This window comes from Acipenser ruthenus, chromosome 9 (assembly GCF_902713425.1).
Source record: "Acipenser ruthenus chromosome 9, fAciRut3.2 maternal haplotype, whole genome shotgun sequence".
Taxonomy (NCBI): Eukaryota; Metazoa; Chordata; class Actinopteri; order Acipenseriformes; family Acipenseridae; genus Acipenser; species Acipenser ruthenus.
Window position 1 is genome coordinate 56938390 of NC_081197.1, and position 21616 is coordinate 56960005.

The 21616-nt window shown below is 39.5% G+C and overlaps 1 protein-coding gene across 1 annotated transcript; it reads left to right on the forward strand.

Moving 5' to 3' along the window:
- Positions 1 to 1157: 1157 nt before the first annotated feature.
- Positions 1158 to 14583, forward strand: LOC117405178 (dnaJ homolog subfamily C member 15). Its single transcript, XM_034008022.3, has 6 exons — positions 1158 to 1314; positions 2844 to 2895; positions 4420 to 4493; positions 7450 to 7526; positions 9032 to 9102; positions 13571 to 14583. The coding sequence occupies exons 1-6, from the start codon at positions 1204 to 1206 to the stop codon at positions 13639 to 13641; spliced, it is 456 nt and encodes a 151-aa protein (XP_033863913.2). The 5' UTR covers positions 1158 to 1203; the 3' UTR covers positions 13642 to 14583.
- Positions 14584 to 21616: the final 7033 nt, after the last annotated feature.

Here is a 21616-nt window from a genome sequence, read left to right on the forward strand (position 1 = left end):
AACGTGATTATCTTTCCATCATAAAAGTTATGTTCAGCCAAGTTAATTATAAGTTGTAAAGTAAACCTATTTGCTAAAAAGCCTGAGAAGATTACTGTACCCTTATAATAATTCACTGTTAAGTTATACACCAAAAAAGCATGCCAAAGTGTAAAGCATAGTAAAAACACAGTGAAAAGATGCCAGTAAAGAGAGGCATGGCAAATGACATATATGTATAATAACGCATAGTCAAAACCATGGTTAGTCGTGATACAGTACAGTAAGTGCAAGTCAATCTGTAAAATTACACATTACTGGCACAACAGTAGAACCATCGCATGTTTTCTATTGGTCTCTGAAAATTGAGAATGGGAGCGTGCAGTGTATTCACGGCAAACACCTCTCCCCCAGAGTTATAATAATGCAAAACGGGTATCAGATAGTCAGCTATTTCATTTGGGAGGGTGGGTCCCGGGGCTGACTGCGTCCCGGGGCTGACTGGGTCCCAGGGCGGGTCCCGGGGCTGACTGACTGCGCTTGCATACTCGAGTTTAATAAACACATCTAGAATGAACAAAAAGATGGGTCAAAAACGGGCAAATAAAAAGCTTTCAATGCAAAACATGTGATTCTTTTATTTGTGTTCCTTTCTCAGTTATAAATAATGTTTACAATTGTGCTGTTGAATGAAAAGCCAAGAACCGTTTCCACATTGCAGACTATAGGACAGATAATTACTCAAAGCTAAATTTACAGTGCAAAACTACTGCTGCCCTTATTTTTTTAAACGTGTTTCTGTCTTCTAAAAATAACTGTAACCCTAAGCCTATGAGTATTACTCCTGTTAGCACCTGTAATTGCATGGGCAATATACAGCGTTACCTTAAATTGACAGGAAATTATAGAACTCATTTGTTCAGATGCTTTGATTCAATGAAAAGTTGCATAAGCAAGGAAAATAACTGTCAAATAAGCATGGATTGCTATTCTATTGTTAACCATGTTTATGTTAAGGTTTATACGATTTTTTTTTTTTTTAATTTTACTTTGTGTTGCCTGAAAACAAAATTCTTTTGGCAACAATCATATCCGCTGAGTCAGTAAGTCTTGGTAAACGAAAACGAAAAACGCGTTTGTGCATTTAGCTTTCCACAAGTTTGTCCGAGTAGATGTACTGTAGTTGTTAAAACTGTCCTTCACAGACACTGTGAGTTTACAGGCATGGCGAGCGGTAGAAACGCTGGTGTAATGACGGAGACTGACTCGCTCAGATATGCTGAATATGCAACGAAAACAACGAGCAGAAGTGACACGGATGTTGACAAGAGACTAGTAAGTAAAACATGACATTGAGAAGAAGAAAAATGATCGTATCTAGTATGAGAGTCCAAGAAGAGCGAAATAGGGCTGCATAATGTAGTTTACAACGTGGATGTTTCTTGAGAAACGGTTATTGATTTCTTTTGTTATTATACTTGTCACGATTACAATAACACATACAAAGTATTATTATACTGTATCTATAAAATAGTGTATACTTTATTCCAGCGTTACCACAGTGTGGTTTCAGCGTACTGTTGTGAAATCACTCGTTGAATGTGTGGGGCTGTGGAAATAAAGAAACAAGCAGTTCTCGTCTTCATCCACAAATGTGCTACTGTTTTTTGGTTAGGTGCTGTGATGATGTAACTCATTGCAAATCCGTGCTCGGCTTTTGCCGGTTACCAAGGGAACACAGTAATTAAGGTCAGATGATGAAACATCCTGTCTTGACATAACTTTGGTCCCAAGGTCACGCAGGGAAAGATGGGAATTGAACCCCGGATCATGAGCATGCAGGTTTGAGCTTCTGCTCCCTGCCTCTGTAGTCATTACCTTTCATTCCAGCATCTAACATTGGTATGGGTATGTGCTGAACAGTACAAGTTTTGAGCATCCGGTATAAACAGGTGAGTCAGGCAGCACCTGCTAGCGAAAAAAAATAATGTTAGAGAAGGTCGCTATTTAGTGCTTTAGTTTAAAACAGTCACAACACATTTGCAGTTTTAACATGTATTAACAAACATGACACAGTTATGTGCTGACATATATCTGGAACACTTGTTCTAGAATAATACAGTGTCATTCGTCACTATCAACACTCAATAGTGTGAAATCTAGAACCTTCTGGAACCTATCTAAGTAGATACAAATAAATCAAAGCAAGCATCATTCTGTAACAAATCATCCAGAAATGTTGAATTTAACACCCCCTCCTCCACCTGTAATCATAGTTCCACTGACAGGTATGACTTTTGCTCCATCTATATACAGAATGTGACACCTGACTATTCAGATTTCTTTGACTTGGGGAGGCTTATTTGTTTTCACAGCACAGAAAAAAGTATTACCTTCCTGTAACTTCGTATATGAAAAGCAGAGCTTTCCATGGATTTTTATTTTATTTTTGGGATTACACCCCAAGGTCAAAGGTCAAAAAGACTTTGTTTAGGGGTAACTAGTTTGTTTTGCAAATGTTAGAACATTTATATAATAATTTTGGAATCCTCATGCAGTTTTCAATAAAATGACACATATCACAAGACTCTAATAGACGCAAATAGTTTCTGAGTAACACGTTGATAAAGGTTGAACCCTCTCAAACCTTTCATGCCTTCCCCCAAACAGAATGAAAGTGTGCATTTTTGGTGTTACTCGGAGGGGGGTGGTGTTGGGGGATTTGTCATGGAATGACCCTTGAAAGAAATTTGGTGTGTCCACCTTTGTACCAGCTGAAAACGAGCTCTGATGAAAAGCTGTCCGAAATGTTTTCTTCATGTACTGTGAGTTTTAGCTGACTGATGTGTTCTGTTCTTTTACAGGGTGGAACGTTAATGGCTGTTGGACTTGGTGTTGCAGCCGCGGCATTCGCAGGTACATTATGTTTCACGCTGCTATTGTGTGGTGTGGGCAAAAAACAATCGCAGCGCATACAACCTGGCCACTAATGTGATGCGTATAATTCATTTTCATTTTTTATTTGCTCGAGTAGAAGTCGAGAAATTTAACTCCAAAACACATTCCTGAAGTTGGGGGGGTGGGGGGGGGTCAACTAATACACAAGCAAAACCCCCCTTATGTCAGCAAATCTTTTAATGTCTGCAAAAACCAGGCCAGTGTGTGGTTACTGCAATCCCAGTCTGTACGTAGCAGGGCTTATAGCCCTGTGGCAGGCATGCATTCAGTGCTTGAGGCAAGTGCACATACAGTACTTAGCCACGCAGCAGCCTCCCCCCCTCCCCCCGCCGCTGCCACTGCTCTACAGTCCCGATTTTGTATTTTCAAAGGTTAACAGGTATGTAATAATAATAATAACGTTAAGTCACTGTGTTCGCTGATCGTGCCTTATCATTGGGGCGGCCAAAAAAGTGTTGGATTTGCCATAGAATGCCTTGTGTGTCTGTTGAGAGAACTAGAGGAAGTGGGTATAAAAAGGCAGTCGTTCAAATATTTAAACTAGGGCCCTCTTGACTGGTTTACAGATACTTGCATGATCTGTAGATGTTGGTTTTCAGAACCTTGTCACACATTGGTACAACAAAGGGCTCTATTTTACATGGCATCGATTCATCTCATGGCTCAGAGTGCACTTCAGTCCTGACCTGAAAATCCCCTGTCATTTAGATTTGGCCTTCATGCTACCAATTGTGCCAGGTTTTACAATATGGGTTGGTTATTCTCATCACTGTTGACGTGAGACTACCAGAGGTGAAAGCCACAGGGATTGGTGAATTAAGTGTATGGACAGTTACTATACACGTTTAGTAAAAATGTGTGACTTTTGTGTGTACAGTCATACAAGAATCTCTGTTTACATACAAACGTCATTGTGTAAGTGGTTCTTGGGATGTAAAGCTCTAGAGTGGTGAAGGTGCAGGTGCTTCAACTAAAAATCCCCAGAGGGGGGTAATAAGAACAGATGTTGCATGATAACCGATCATTAGGACAATGCAAACACAGTACAGATGAAAGCCCATCACTGACAGATCACTACCTTGGGGTGGACAGGCAGCAGCACACTTAGGTCAGCTCACTCTCCCCCCCCCCCTTCCCCCCACAGATATTATTAGTGATGTACACATTATTTGTGTTTGCATTGGATTGGTATTTTGATATAGAGTGCTACCAGCAGAGCCACACACATTACCTGGTGTTCATTGAAAGCCTCGAATCCAGCATATACCTGTGTTGCATTCTTGGGCTGAGTGTTTCGAGTAGCTGAAGTGTAAGGTTTTTAGAAGAGGGCAGCTGAGTCTGTTTGAACTGATCATTAAAGCTGCCAGCACCACAATGCATTCTAGGAAGGGTTTGCTTTTGTCTTTGATTTTAAACACCAAACTGCAACTCTACCAACATTTTTTTAAATGATTTATCTTTTTATATGTTTTATTTTTTTAGGCAGATACGCATTCCAGTTGTGGAAACCTTTAGGACAAGTAATTGCAGAAACAGCCAAGAAAATGCCAATGTCAGTAAGTGTCTTCCTCTTTCATGTGTATGAATTACAGGGTATGAAAGCGGAAGTGACAGCTGCATGTTATCCCTTCAAGCTTTTTAAGCAAGACGGAGACATCTGTTTTCCAGGTGTACAATGCCTTCTGGGAAATTTGTGGTGGAAATATTCAACAAGGTGTGTGTTCTGTAATGGCCCTTACTTACTCGTAATCACTTTTGAAACCTCTGTAATTTCTACACTCTTAGATAAAGAAGCTCTCAGACTTCTCTGAGTTGTATGTCACATTTGCAGTCGGATGTCACAATAGCAGTTTACCTAGTTTTTATGACATTGAACACAATTGAATACAACTTTAGCTTAGGATAGCTTCATAAATATACAATAGACACACCCTTTTGAATTCCATACCTAGCATCTCAATGTTGAGGTCTGGATCGCAACAGATGCATTTTTTTCTCTTAGAAACACAAACACAGTTAGAATAATTCACTGAAGACTAATAATGCTAGGACGCCTGTTTCTTACCCTATTGTTGTGCTGACCAGATGTGTGGTTTTTTTTTTTGCATGCCTAGTTTCTATAACCTTCTACTGCTGACACCTGCTGGTGTATTTGTATAGTTAAAATAAATAAGTACCATCTAAGCTGGTCCAGATTTTGTTAATTTAAAACTGAATGTAGACTGTGTCATGGATTGAGCTCACAACCTTCCAGCCCAGGTGCCCGTGCTTCACGTTTGTGGTTTTTCTCCAAGCTACTGTTTGCATGCAGCTTGTTTTTATGCCGTTGCAACGTTTCCCAATTACATGTTTTCTACTAATTTCCTATAGAAAAACTGTCTCTGACTCGCCAATTAGCATGCTCTGTGAGGCATCTTCTCCCCATATCCAGAAGGCTCATGAGAGAGCACTGGATTAGTGATTCATTCCTTTGGGCGGCAGTATTCTCCAGCACGCTACATGCAATCTTACAAGAGTGGAGTGTCGTTTTCTCTATTAAAAACAGCAGACAGTAATAACATTACTCACATGAATGCGTGATTCCTAGAATGAGCTGCTATACTCGTAACAAGAACACAGATGCTGGTGAACGGTTTTAAAAGGAATGTTGATTGCCATGGAAATTTCAGAAATTAAAGTCAAACCTCTAAATGTGTTATTCAACAACCTCCGTGGTGGTTCTTGTGTTTAACTTTCGGGGAGTAGAAGCCTGGGATAGTCTTCTGGGCATAGATACTGTATACATATTAGTGTATTATGTTCTGTCTGTGGCCTGCATTTCTGTACCTGTGTGCAGGTCTGATTAGTGTGCAGTAGGGATTAAAGGAAATGTATGCACATGGATCAGGGAGTGGTTAACATATAGAAAACAGAGTACTGATTAGAGGAGAAACCTCAAAATGGAGCAAGGTAACCAGTGGAGTACCACAGGGATCAGTATTAGGTTCTCTGCTATTCCTAATTTACATTAATGACTTAGATTCTGGTATATTAAGCAAACTTGTTAAATTTGCAGACGACACAAAAATAGGAGTGGCAAACACCGTTGCAGCAGCAAAGGTCATCCAAAATGATCTAGACAGCATTCAGAACTGGGCAGACACATGGCAAATTACATTTAATAGAGAAAAGGTAATGCACGCGGGCAATAAAAATGTGCATTATAAATATCATATGGGAGATACTGAAATTGAAGAAGGAATCTATTAAAAAGACCTAGGAATTTTTTGTTGACTCAGAAATGTCTTCATCTAGACAATGTGGGGAAGCTATAAAATAGGCCAACAAGGTGCTCGGATAGATAGTGAAAAGTGTGGAATTTAAATCAAGGGAAGTAATGTTAAAACTTTATAATGCATTAGTAAGACCTCATCTAGAATATTGTGTTCCGTTCTGGTCACCTCGCTACAAAAAGGATATTGCTGCTCTAGAAAGAGTGCAAAGAAGAGCGACCAGAATTATTCCGGTTTTAAAAGGCATGTCATATGCAGACAGGCTCAAAGAATCTATTCAGTCTTGAACAAAGAAGACTAAGCGACGATCAGGTTCAAGCTTTCAAAATTCTAAAATGCTAAAATGCATCGACAATGTCGACCCAGGGGACTTTTTCGACCTGAAAAAAGAAAAAAAATAAGTACCAGGGGTCACAAATGGAGATTAGATAAAGGGACATTCAGAACAGAAAATAGGAGGCACTTTTTTACACAGAGAATTGTGAGAGTCTGTAACCAACTCCCCAGTAATGTTGTTGAAGCTGACACCCTTTGATCCTTCAAGAAGCTGCTTGATGAAATTCTGGGATCAGTAAGCTATTAACAACCGAACGAGCAAGATGGGCCGAATGGCTTCCTCTCGTTTGCAAACTTTATGTTCTTATGCAGTGTTGAAAGAGTTAACCACTGAGTATTAAATAGTTGGAATACCTGTGCATTTCTTTTTTAAACATGCATTACAAAAACAGCAAATAGTAATACATCTTGTTGTTATAAATGTAATAATAATGTGGGATTGAAATCAAGAAAAACAGGATTTGTAGTATTATGCCAAACCACTGGTAAAGATAAAAAGATCACACTTGTGGGACAATGTTGTGTGGCCTTGAAGGGAGAGAGACATGTCGCCACCTTACCTTAGAGGTAAAGCAACACCCCATACAAGCTGTTTGTCTTTTATGCACTTTGGGGGTTCTGATATTGGGAGTTGAGAACAAGTAGGCTTGGTCAGTACATGGATGTGCAACCTCCATGTAACCCCTCTGAAGAAAGAAGAATGAGATCATGACCTTGAGCCTGCCTGCACGAATTATGCATGGTATAACTAAATAACCTCTCTGGTGTGTCCGCTTACGTACCAAAAATAAACTTCTGATTTCCTGTTTTACTCTAGGAATAAAATAAAAAGGTAGGTGTACCTTTCAGGTAAATTCACAAATAATGTATTCTGTGTTTTTTTTTTTTTTTTTTTTTTTTACAGGGTTTTTCAGTTTACTATAAAGGAGGATTTGAAACGAAAATGACCAAACGAGAAGCCAGCCTTATTCTAGGTGTAAGGTATGAAAGAGAGCACACATATGCTGGGTTGTTGGATATAGCCGGGCTTCATCTCTTTATCTGCAATTCTGTTAGCATTGATTCAAAGAGTTTCCGTTGTGTCATAATGTTCATTAAGAAATTTGAAATGCCGGGTGTCTTGTGTGGTCGTGTGAATTCATATCATGCAGGTCCTTGCAAACAAGAAGAAACCATTACAGAAAAATGTGTGTCTGCTGGTGTCCTCGTTAATCTTGCAGTCCTATCTAATCAGACGTCGTACTTCTCTCTGTATCCTTTGGCCCGTGTCCTGATTTACAAACCACGAAGTGACTGATAAAACACAAAACCTCAAACATCCTTGAAATGGCCTTGATCTGGCCTTGATCTGGAGCAATGACCACTTGATCTTTCAAATAAATAATCTGAAATTTACTAGTTTAGACTCAGAAGTCTGTGACACATTTGCCTTTTTTGCGAGTTTTTCCCATACCAATCGCAAATTATAAGTGTTTTATTTTTTTTAAATATTTAATTACACATTATGCATGTTGTTGTTTCTACTTTGTAGTCCCTAGAGCTGTGTCAAGTGCGTTGTATTGTTTTGTTAAACGAAAATGAACTGGTTAGTTTTGTTTAATGTTGGAGAGTGATGTTTTACACTCTGCCTGCCCCCTATCAGTTGTTTATATTAAAAAAAAAAAAAAAAACTTTAATAAAATGTTCTAGCATGATATGAGCTGCTAGAAAAACTAAACAGACTATAAAGACTTTGATGTACGGATACTAAAGCAGATGGAACAGGAAGACACACTTTTTCAGGAACAGTGGCTTGAAACCTGGTTCCAGGAGACTTTGTTTGAGACAACTTTGCTGTATCAAACCCCAATTCTCCCCTGGTGTGCCATGCAGTGGCCTGAAATCCTAGTCTCTTGAAGCCAAGTTCCAAGCCACAAAGTGTCTTCGTGTTCCCTCAGCTTAAGACTTGACCAGTGAGTGGTCTTTATACTACATTTCTGGCAACACACACCTCTAGGCTGAGACTGTTCAGCTTAATGACAAAAGGGGCTTCAGCCAGTTTCATGTCTGTTAAAAAACTCTCCCAAGAGAATGTAATCGCATTGAACCAGAAAATATTAAACCATGAATATTGGAACATTTTCAGTTAAATTACAAAAAGGAAAAATAATAAAATAATCTTACCAGCATAATTATCTTGTCCCATTAGCAGCCACTATTGCTTTATTTGAGTTTAAATGTTCTTATATGTGTTTTGTTGGTAGGAAGACCATGGAAAATATTCTCAAAATACAGAACAAACAGTGTTTAAATAAATAAATAAATAAATCTACATTATAATTACTAGGCAAGATAAACTTTAAGGAAACCAATTTGATTGAATCCAGGCCTGCACACCATCCTCCTTTACATTTAATTTCTCAGTTGAAGCTTTAGCAGAGTGTCACCACTAGATGGAGACTTTTCCCTCCAAAACCTCAGTCTGTCTTTTTAATTTTTCATTGCAGCCCAACATCTAACAAGGTAAAGATAAGAGAGGCCCACAGAAGGATCATGATTTTAAACCATCCTGATAAAGGTGAGTATGATGCTGCCGTGTTCAGAATGACACGCCCACTAAAGAAAACGGATTTGGATTGTTATTTTTAACAGCATGGCCCATGGTAGAGCTGCTTCATGAACACGGGGCGGGGCGGGGCGGGGGGAGAGGTTCATGGGGGGAGAGGTTCATGGGGGGAGAGGTTCATGGGGGAGAGGTTCATGGGGGAGAGGTTCATGGGGGAGAGGTTCAGGGGGGAGAGGTTCAGGGGGGAGAGGTTCAGGGGGAGAGGTTCATGGGGGAGAGGTTCATGGGGGAGAGGTTCAGGGGGGAGAGGTTCAGGGGGGAGAGGTTCAGGGGGGAGAGGTTCATGGGGGGAGAGGTTCATGGGGGAGAGGTTCATGGGGGAGAGGTTCAGGGGGAGAGGTTCATGGGGGGAGAGGTTCATGGGGGAGAGGTTCAGGGGGAGAGGTTCAGGGGGGAGAGGTTCAGGGGGGAGAGGTTCATGGGGGGAGAGGTTCATGGGGGGAGAGGTTCATGGGGGAGAGGTTCATGGGGGAGAGGTTCAGGGGGGAGAGGTTCAGGGGGAGAGGTTCAGGGGGGAGAGGTTCAGGGGGGAGAGGTTCAGGGGGGAGAGGTTCATGGGGGGATAGATTCATGGGGGGAGAGGTTCATGGGGGAGAGGTTCATGGGGGAGAGGTTCATGGGGGAGAGGTTCATGGGGGGAGAGGTTCAGGGGGGAGAGGTTCAGGGGGGAGAGGTTCAGGGGGGAGAGGTTCATGGGGGGAGAGGTTCATGGGGGGATAGGTTCATGGGGGAGAGGTTCAGGGGGGAGAGGTTCAGGGGGGAGAGGTTCAGGGGGGAGAGGTTCAGGGGGGAGAGGTTCATGGGGGGAGAGGTTCATGGGGGGATAGGTTCATGGGGGATAGGTTCAGGGGGGAGAGGTTCATGGGGGGATAGGTTCATGGGGGAGAGGTTCAGGGGGGAGAGGTTCAGGGGGGATAGGTTCATGGGGGGATAGGTTCATGGGGGGATAGGTTCATGGGGGGATAGGTTCATGGGGGGATAGGTTCATGGGGGATAGGTTCAGGGGGGAGAGGTTCATGGGGGAGAGGTTCATGGGGGATAGGTTCATGGGGCTGCCTGCTGTAGGGTGGTGGGCTGAGCAGTCACAGGTAATCCGATTTGTCAGCATTTATAAAGAAAGGGACACTATGTAATAGGGTTGTTTCATTCAGTCTTCTACAAAAAAGGCTACTGCTGTGCATACTGTTGAGATGCTTTGTCAGGTGTGTAGCACAGCCCTCGTGGGTGGTGTCACGTTCTTGAAGTGGTGTGCTGTGAGTAGGATGCTTGTTTTGTAGAGGAGGAATGTATAAATAAAATGCAGAGGATGGGGAAATCTGGGGCAGAGAAGCGTGGTGGATGCTCTCTTCGGCAGCGCTGACTTCTTTTTGTGCAAGCTGTTTGTTTGTTAATTGGTTTTATTTCATTGTTTATTTGATAGATTTTTTGCTTGTTCACAATACAGTTACTGTTAATTGATTCAGGTGGAGCAGTGTTCATTTGTAATTGAGAGAGTTTAACCCTACTGTATAAACCAAGCCTGAGTCCCTTTAGCTTAGGGGACTAGAATTCTCTACTTTGTTTACCAGTTTCTTGTACTAGTTTGTGTTAACCATTAAACTACCCACCACTTTAAACATACAGTAGAGGAATGGGAAATGTGTGGTGAAGTGTGCACAGCTCTACATGTGTGTATTACTGTATGTTAAAGGTTCATGAAGGTTTTGGAGTAACAGGACTGAATCCCTCTATGTATCCACAGAGAAGTAATGACATGGAGTTCCTCTGAGCTTTTTTTAATTTTTTTTTTTATATAAACAGGATGGCATGCACTTAAAACTACATTTTATTTCTAGTAAAAAGCAAGCAATTCAAACATATACAATTTGTTTATAATGATGCAGGTATTTTTTTCTGTCTCAGTGCAAAGTATTTAAATGTGTCCTTGACGATATCTTCTAGGTAGAGAGTGTTATACCCTCATCTCCCTGAGGTAGCCTGCTTGCCTGCAGTCGCTTTGCTTTCATCTCACTGCGGTACACACATTCACTCCCTGCCTGTCGCTCACAGGTGGAACATTAATAAAGGCTACCTCTACCCCAGGAGCTGCTGTTTATTTTCCTGTCTGTATGTTATCTAGTTCTCCTGTGTGACCCACCCTAGAGGAAACTCCGCTTGCAGAGAATGTGAAACGCACTGTCAAATTCCACTTTCTATTCACCAGCTATACAACTGTTTTCAATACCATTTTTTTAAATTTATCAGGGTTAATGTTTTCTTTTTTTTAATGAATATTCTTTTTTAATGTCTTAAAGATACACATTTAAAACAACATTTGATTCCCCATTAGTACTGTGCTCTCTTTAATCTTGGTGGTTTTTATTCTGTTTTTTCAATGATACCAGAGTGTTTGAGAAATGACTGCCTTCAGATTTGTATCAGCCAGTACTGTACAACACAACTGCATTCTCCTAGTACTGTAACCTCCCTCTTTAAATAGCACTCTGTATATAAACACAGAGCTGCAAAGGAGTCCTGGGAAGCATAACATGAAAGCAATCACACAAAAGCAGCACACCCTTCTTTTGGGGTGTCCGTGTGTTTCTGTCCAGAATCGGTTTGAACACTCCCTGGAGGGTCCAGACAACAATTGGGTCAGTTTTGGCCACCATGCAGCATTGCGTGACGCTTTACTTTGACAAGCTGCTGTCAGGAGGCATGCCATTAATTAACACAAACTAGTGCAAAGGGTACTGCTAGCTGCTTACAATAACATATAATCAGCCTGGTAAAATATTTCCACTTGCTTCTCCTGCTGCACTGTGGAAACAAAGCAGTTGATACCAGTGTTTGCTCAGCACTTGTTGATGTGTGTTTTTTTTTTTTTTTTTCAATTCCAATTAGTCATGCAAGGACATTTATACACTTTGATACATATTTGCCTTCCTGTCGTGTATGTAACTTATGATTGCGTGGTTCCCAACAACCTCAGTTGTCGGCTTCTTCCCAGAAGAAGGCTGATGAAGCTTTGTAAATATCTATGTACTCGCCCGGTTGGACATGGGGAGGGGAATGTCTCCACGAGCTTGTGAGCCTCATATGCTGTTGCTACTGCGCCTGATGGCAGGCAGATGGTTATTACTCAAGGGGAGTCTTCCACAAACTAATCAACTGGAACTAAATTATGAGCCACACCAGATGACTGCATAACGCAGCAAATCACTCTTTCCTAGATTCCCTGCAACAGTTTTTTTCCACTCAACTGAGTATGCCACAGAGTGTAGCGTAACGTCTTTTATAATCGTCTGGAGCATTCCATACGTGAAATGGGAACAAGGGGGATGCTTGCAGTTGGAAAAGCATAGCGTTCCTGTTGCTGTGCTTGGCTTGGCTGTCATTGGCAGTATTTCATCTTGCCTGTGTGCCAGTCAGCGGGTGGGGAATCATTAATGTGTTTTGTAATGCGTCAAAGCTGTTTGCGCAGGTAGCTCATACGAAGCTAGCAGATGTTGTTTTCCAAACTCTCAGCTCTGATTCCAAAGGTGACAAACAAATGCACCCCTCACTGAAAGGGACCCTTCTATTCATGCAGCATGTCTTCCCTGCATGTGTAATAAGTGTTCTTGCGCGCACTATTATGCCTGATGTTTCTAAGTATTTTTCTTTGGTTGTTAATCTTGGATTTTTTTTTGTTTAGCTGCTCGAATGATTCTCCTACCTGCTGTACCTGTAATTTTCTTTGGAGGTCCACTTCTTTCAAGCGTTTCAGTTGAATTTGTCCTGTGAATTTTGGTATTCCATATTTGTTTAATGCTGTTCTGTTATCATTTTCTTTGTTGTAGTTTGCTACGAGTGCTTTTCTCAAATGTGAATCCAACTCCTGTTGTGTTTCCAGAACGTTCGTCTTCTACAGATGTTGGAATTAATTACATCATTTTCTGTCTGACTTTATAATACAGCTTAGTTACTGTGTAATGGTTTTCAATCAATGAATGTATTTTAAAATTAGTTCTATTACATTTTCACAGACTTTTAATGTAAATGTGCCAGTACTTTTGGCATGAACAAATAGGCCTATTTGAAATTGCTTTTTGTTTTTTTTAATGAAGTGTTTGTTAAACTACCAGAAATGTGGTCTTTGTCATATTAATAAGTGGCTGATGTTCACTAAATGCTTGTATTGAAGATGTTTTCTTGAATTATCTTTTATTAAGTGTAGGGTACCAATACTGTCTGTGACGGTATATGTAAATGTGTGTGTGTATATAATCTTGGATTTTATATACTGTATGTAATATAATTTATTTCTAGAAATGCTAAAGTAATGTGTTAATTAGATGTACAATGTATTTCATTATTGTAGTTGCCACCTTGACCTGTAAAAGCTCCTAGGTTTATTAAAACCCAGTTTGGTTAATATTATTTCTCTTATACTTTTTAGGCGGATCTCCCTACTTGGCAGCAAAAATAAATGAAGCAAAAGACTTTCTGGATGCCAGCAGTCGAAAGTGACCTCATTATCATCTGATTCATGCTGTTCCGCACAACAGCTTTTTATTCCATCTCATCCAGTACATCCCTTTGTGAGGAATGTGGGTGGAGCTGCACACACACTTTGGACAGGATATACTTCTGGATTGTTTAGGCTTTATTATAGTGTATAATCATAGCTGCGAGGCTTGTGTCAGAAAATGTTTTTTTCTGCTGTCTCTTTTACTGAATTGTACAGTGCTTTGTGATGTTTGAACATGAAAGGCGCTATATAAAATAGATTTATTATTATTATTATTATTATTATTATTATTATTATTATAATATTACTGTAAAGGAAGATGTTGTCCAGGAAGCGTCATGGCGAAGGAACATTATAGGAATATCATTTTTTGCATGTACCCGAGTATGTTCATGAGGATTACAAGGATAGATTTTTTTCAGTACAACGTTCTCATTCTTGGTAACATGGTGTATAACATGGAATTTCCATGGCCTTCAGAAAATAGCTTCAGCCAAACTTGAACATATTGCCTTTCTCCATTTGTGTTTTAATGTAAGCCAGCTACTTTCCATTCTTGCACACCTTTAAATTCAAATCTACAACAATGCTCTATTAATACAATTGAAAGAGTACCCTGGTATTCCATTCATTGTATAACCTTGTCATGATGGTGTTTTTGTTATGGGGATGTGTTTTGTGTTTTCTGCTAACTTCCTCTATGTGGATTTTGATCAAATACCAGTTACAGTAATTACTATAAAATAAAATAAAATAACATAGTAAATATAAATCTAGTTTATTGAGTAGTAAAGATAGACAGCTGTTGGTAGAATTAAATAAGTGCATAGCTCCTGTGTATGGTTCTGATGGAAAAAGGTGTGTCATGGCCAGTTTGCAACTACATTTTTAAGTTAATTAAATTGCAAGGGAGTTAAATAAAAGAAAATACAAATAGCCTATGTGCCAGTAGCTAAAATTGGGTCTTTTTGAGCCATGTGACATGTAATTTGACGGCATTAACTATTATTATTATTTTTTAATTTTTTAGAATTTTGTTTACATTTTCTAAATTTTGCCCAATCAACCAAGCGTTTTGCAGTTGACCTGTGGCCATAGTCAAACAGTCACCAATGGTGTCAGTAGACAGTTGTGTTAAAGTAATGGGTGATCTTATTGACTTTTTCCATCATCTGAGGTTTTCTACATGGATTCGAGTCTCTGATTGATACACTTTTAGACTTCAGTCCTGAAGTTTGTATTTTAAAAATATTTTTGTTTTGTTTACCCTGAGGCTGCAATCTTATAAGGGCGAAGAGTGATATCAAATGGTTTGGGGGGGAATCTAATTTCATTGACTGCGATGGACTATAATAATTGGGCATGCTAAATTGGGGTGAAAACCGGGGTAAAAGAAAAAAAAAAAAAGACTGCGATGGACTATAAAAAGATAAAAATCAGGATAGTAACTGTATCCTTTTGATGTGAACTTACAAATAATAATAAATCTGGTTTCAACACAGGCTTGAATCACGAACACTAAATGTTAACGTTCTTGTATTTGCCCCAAGATGCCCACAGGCATCAGTTGACTTCATCACAATAGACATTGTGTCAAAACAGGACACTTAAGTGCTCTGCATTGTGAGGGAGTTTGAGCTCATTGGGTTGCGTTCCTGTTTCTTGAAGTGGGAGTCTGTGTCTCCTCAGCTGTGAATGCTGTTCTTGTCTTCTTATTTTTGAAGGATTGGGGATCAGTAATAAATAATCCTACTGCTGCCAATAGCCCAATAGATTTCTACAAGTTAACTTAGCTGTCTCCATTTCCTTCCAAGGGAAACAATGCTCTTTTATCTTTGAGGAGCTGTAGGGTTTGAAACAGTAAGCAGCCTTGTGGCCCCAACTGGCTGTTGAGATAACAGCCAGTATATTTGGGCTTTTTAAAATGTCGACTAAAGGCTTGCTTTTTTAAATGGCTTTTTTCTCGAGTTGGCCTTGTCATTTTTATTTCAGGATTGTGTTGGCTGTGAAAAGCGCTATGTAAGTCCAAGATTGTCATCGTTGTCGTCATAGTTGTTGATGGCACTGTGTTGCCTGCGATGCTTTGGTTGTAAGATTAATATTGAATTAGGTTAATGATTATGATCTTGAGTGGACTTGTTAATAGGTGAGACAGTAAATGAGTGAACCATGGTGATCATTGGATAAGCCGGGGTGCTAAATCAAGATGCAAGCTACAAAAGAAATGCTGGCCAGCACAAATCTTGGACTACCTTACGTCCGTAAAAACCCCGGACTGTCTCACCTTGGATAAGATCAGGATATTTGCAAATTGGGGTGTGTGAAACCAGTTGATAGTGCATTGTGGGTTGCTGTATTACTTGACTTCAGTGCATTAATCTGTTTACATAATTCAAGATGACATAAAGTTTATGGCATGATTTGGTTTCTTAGTCATTTACAATAGCTGAAAAAGATCTCCATTACATGTGTATGTGTGTGTGTGTGTGTGTGTGTGTGTGTGTGTGTGTGTGCCTATGGGGTGCCAGTTCATCCTGACTATATATATAAAAATGTACCTGGCGTCAGCCTCCCTTTACTCCCAAAGGACTGTTCTTCTGTTTTTAGAAACATGGAATTTAAGGGTGGGCAGATGGATGAGGTTGCGAGACTGCTGTTTGCATGGCAACAAGCAAGAAGGACTGCTGAGTTCATGAGTGACCCCTTCAGCGTTCTGACCTTGGGAATCTCTTCAGTTGCGTTCATGTTTTCTTTTTCACCTCTGATATTGGGGCCAGGATAGTATTTGAAGAATGCAGTGAGACCTGTTTCTAAGCTAAGGTCATGAAACACCAGGTTCACTCAGGTTAGGGAGGATGGTTAGAGTGAGCACACAGGGCTCCAGGTTCACAGTTACAAGACTTGGCATTTCCCTTTTTTGAGCACAGTTTTGCTCCTTCAGGTGGAAAATCTTGTGTGCTTAACAAGAACAAAAACCAAGAGTGGTGGTAAGAGCAGCTTTAGTCGCAGCTATAACAGCAGGTTGTTTTCGAGTGTTGTATTTTGTGTTTCGTTCTGTCCCATCCTTTTATTGAACACTTCCTGAAGGACTGCCTTTAGAGAGGTTTAAGAAAGTATTTATTTTTTATAGCCCCAGGCTGTCTCAGTAGTCATTATTTTCATTTTTCACATATACTTTAGTTTATGGAATGCTGATGGTGCAAGAATGCGTGGTGTAAGTACACATGTATTTACTAAGTAACAACAATTTGAGACAGCTTTTGAATATGCTTCTATTTCAGGTAGTTTAGAGAGAGAGAGAGAGAGAGAGAGAGAGAGAGAGAGAGAGAGAGAGAGAGAGAGAGAGAGAAGAGAGAGAGAGAGAGAGAGAGAGAGAGAGAAGAGAGAGAGAGAGAGAGAGAGAGAGAGAGAGAGAGAGAGAGAGAGAGAGAGAGAGAGAGAGAGAGAGAGAGAGAGAGAGAGAGAGAGAGAGAGAGAGAGAGAGGACATAAAATCCAATTGGAACAGAAACAGAACATTATATCATAAACACGCAAGGCAGGCCCAAGGGTGGTGTGAAAGTAATTCACTCTGGAGTTTGCTGACACACATAGTATATCTGGAGTTAAAATTGAGTTTCACTTTCATTTCCTGATAAATAAATCATTTCTCCTGTCATAACACTATGGGCATTATTTTGAAGTGTGAACGCATTTATTCTGAAAGGAATGTTATTATAAAACCAGCAGTACACAATTTCATCCGGTCTGACTTTAATTAAAGGTGGCTGACAGGATCAATATTATTAATTATTTAGGCTATATTTGCATCCTGAGCCATTTGAAAAAAAAAGCATAATACCACAGTAGTGACGTCAAAAAGTGATAATTCCTCTAGAGGAAAATATACTTGAACTTTGACCCAGCTGGTACATTTGTATCTCAGAAAAACTGGAGAGGAATGGGAAATTAAAACAAGGTAAAGGGCAATCATCCAAATAAAGCTGAAGCACTAATGGATAATGACACAGTACGTCTGTACAGCACTGAAACACTATGTTTAAAAAAAAACCAACACAAGGGTATCCATGTATTTTACAAAATAATAGATGGGCCTCTTCAGAAGGTTACAGGAAAACAATTCCTTCTCGGGTTTCTGTGACAGTTTATAAATTACTTGACCTTCGGTCTCATAATTTGTGATGTCACAGAAACCCGAGATGGAATTATTTTCCTGTAACTCACTGAAGCCCATCTGTTATATATATACAGAGAGAGAGAGAGAGGCTGTTCACGTACTCAGTATTGGTACTGAGAGATTTTTGTTTTACAACAGCAAAAACATCTTTCTTTGGGTAAATACATTCTCAAATATTTGACAAGATGATTACTATTGATTGTGTTGTAACTTCTCAAGCACTGAGACGATAAAAATAAAGCATACACTGCAATAGCTTTTTCAGAGATCCTCAGAGCATGGACCACACAACTTGTAGTTAGCAAGTCGAGTGATACTTGAGTGGGGTTTTACCTTGGCTTTTATAGAACTTTTGCTCTGCTTCCTACGTTAGAAGTCTTAATTAAATCCACACATGAATCTGCCTTGACAGCTCTTCCTTTTAAGTGAACAATATATTCAAAAAAGTACCAGTTATCCAAAACATGTGAGGTGAACTTTTGAACTGATGTTATGTTATCTATATACAGTACTGTGCAAAAGTTTTAGGCAGGTGTGAAAAAATGCTGTAAAGTAAGAATGCTTTCAAAAATAGACATGTTAATAGTTTATATTTATCAATTAATTAAATGCAAAGTGAGTGAACAGAAGAAAAATCTACATCAAATCAATATTTGGTGTGACCACCCTTTGCCTTCAAAACAGCATCAATTCTTCTAGGTACACTTGCACACAGTTTTTGAAGGAACTCGGCAGGTAGGTTGGCCCAAACATCTTGGAGAACTAACCACAGTTCTTCTGTGGATTTAGGCAGCCTCAGTTGCTTCTCTCTCTTCATGTAATCCCAGACAGACTCGATGATGTTGAGATCAGGGCTCTGTGGGGGCCATACCATCACTTCCAGGACTCCTTGTTCTTCTTTACACTGAAGATAGTTCTTAATGACTTTCGCTGTATGTTTGGGGTCGTTGTCATGCTGCAGAATAAATTTGGGGCCAATCAGGTGCCTCCCTGATAGTATTGCATGATGGATAAGTATCTGCCTGTACTTCTCAGCATTGAGGAGACCATTAATTCTGACCAAATCCCCAACTCCATTTGCAGAAATGCAGCCCCAAACTTGCAAGGAACCTCCACCATGCTTCACTGTTGCCTGCAGACACTCATTCGTGTACCGCTCTCCAGCCCTTCGGCGAACAAACTGCCTTCTGCTACAGCCAAATATTTCAAATTTTGACTCATCAGTCCAGAGCACCTGCTGCCATTTTTCTGCACCCCAGTTCCTGTGTTTTCGTGCATAGTTGAGTCGCTTGGCCTTGTTTCTACGTCGGAGGTATGGCTTTTTGGCCGCAAGTCTTCCGTGAAGGCCACTTCTGACCAGACTTCTCCGGACAGTAGATGGGTGTACCAGGGTCCCACTGTTTTCTGCCAATTCTGAGCTGATGGCACTGCTGGACATCTTCCGAATGCGAAGGGAAGTAAGCATGATGTGTCTTTCATCTGCTGCAGTAAGTTTCCTTGGCCGACCACTGCGTCTACGGTCCTCAACGTTGCCCGTTTCTTTGTGCTTCTTCAAAAGAGCTTGGACAGCACATCTGGAAACTCCTGTCTGCCTTGAAATTTCTGCCTGGGAGAGACCTTGCTGATGCACTATAACTACCTTGTGTCTTGTTGCTGTGCTCAGTCTTGCCATGGTGTATGACTTTTGACAGTAAACTGTCTTCAGCAACCTCACCTTGTTAGCTGAGTTTGGCTGTTCCTCACCCAGTTTTATTCCTCCTACACAGCTGTTTCTGTTTCAGTTAATGATTGTGTTTCAACCTACATATTGAATTGATGATCATTAGCACCTGTTTGGTATAATTGTTTAATCATACACCTGACTATATGCCTACAAAATCCCTGACTTTGTGCAAGTGTACCTAGAAGAATTGATGCTGTTTTGAAGGCAAAGGGTGGTCACACCAAATATGGATTTGATTTAGATTTTTCTTCTGTTCACTCACTTTGCATTTAGTTAATCGATAAATATAATCTATTAACATGTCTATTTTTGAAAGCATTCTTACTTTACAGCATTTTTTCACACCTGCCTAAAACTTTTGCACAGTACTGTATCTATATCTATATATCTATGTGTGTGTATATATATATATATATATATATATATATATATATATATATATATATATATATATATATATATATATATACCTACTCTGTTTAATTATTCCAACCTGGGTTTAAAATATATTTCCCTCTTAACATCAATAGACATTATTTTCTATATGCTGGCTTTATTTCATGTATAGATGTGTTTTAACAAAATAATACTGGCTAAGGACTGTTTAGAGAGTTCATGACAAACTTCTAAGTCTGTAGTTGCAGGTCCAGTTATTTTCACTTAAATCCAGGCTATTAGAAAACATGGTTAAATGTAACAGTCTCATGTTTGCTTTTCAGTTCTTGAACCAAGCATGACCTCGCTCTCTGCTTCTAAAAACCACCTGTGCAAGCAGGTTCCAGACACCCTGTTTACCTGCCAAGGTTAGTTTTAATTAATATGAAATTCTACTGTAAGCACTTTCCTCAATGTATTACAGTAAAGTCAGATTCTGGCTGGATCCAATAAGCTGCCCCACACTGTTATGCATTCTTCCTTCTTTCTGCCAAGTTCTCATTCATTTCTATAATATAATGAAGTAATGGACATCACACCATTGACTCCTTTCTTCAGTAACAAAAGGTACTTTTCGTTAGTTAATATGAAAAGATCATTTATTATAGAGACCTTGACTTTAAACTGCTGACGACCCAGGAATCTTGCTTCAGTTGCCAAGAGTCATTTTTCCCCATCTTAGCCACGCCTGGCACCGCTTTGCTGTCAGCAGACAAAAGCGAGGTTACCAATTCATTATATTCCTTCAGTAAATCTGCTGTATATTGAATACAGTCTGCACTATATTGTCTTATTTTTAAACTTAACAAATCGTCTGTTATAATAAAACATGTACACTTATATTTTGTTTGAATTATTGTACCTGTGTTTAGCTTAAAGACTACTTTCACATCAAGCTTACTTCTCTTCTAAATCAGAAACGTGACTGTGGACACATTCTTGAGCCAATTAAACTAGATGTTCTTTTTCTGCCTTTTCAGTCTTCCTGTAACAAGACTTTTATTTTTTATTTCAGTAAAACTTTATACAAATAAAACACTTATTTTTATTTTAACTTTACTCACACACATTGGCTCTTTTCATAGAGTTTGTTATTATAGAGGCTCTGTGTTTAATTTAAAACCTGTTTCTAAACTAGAGTTATTTTGTTTCTGTTAGTGTCCAGTTGCCTTGCTCCTGCAGTACTTTTTGTTAGTACTGTATAACAGTTTATACATAGGCAAGGGTCTTGATAGGAGATGCAACTGACCAGCAAACCAGCTTTGAATGTCTAATACTGTTTTACTCAGGCAAGCAGGGCAGAGCAGTACATTGCAGTAAATCTACTTACAAAAAACTTGTAGCTTTATGCATGTGCCCAAGTTAATAAACTAGGTTACAGCTTTGTATTAAATTATCTCACTTTTAAACTTAAAAGTTTCCCTGTAATAAATACTTCTGTTTTCTACACAGCAAAACTTTCAATAATTTCAAATATAATCCTGTCAGAAGATTTGCTTTTTCTTTTGCAATACCTAAAAGGCTCTGTATTTTTGTCTCACAAACATCATCCCAATTAAAGTCGCAATCTTCCTGATAAGAACTTACACTGTAGACAGTTTTTCTAATTTAATTAATGAAATGCTCGCTTCTGCCTTTTC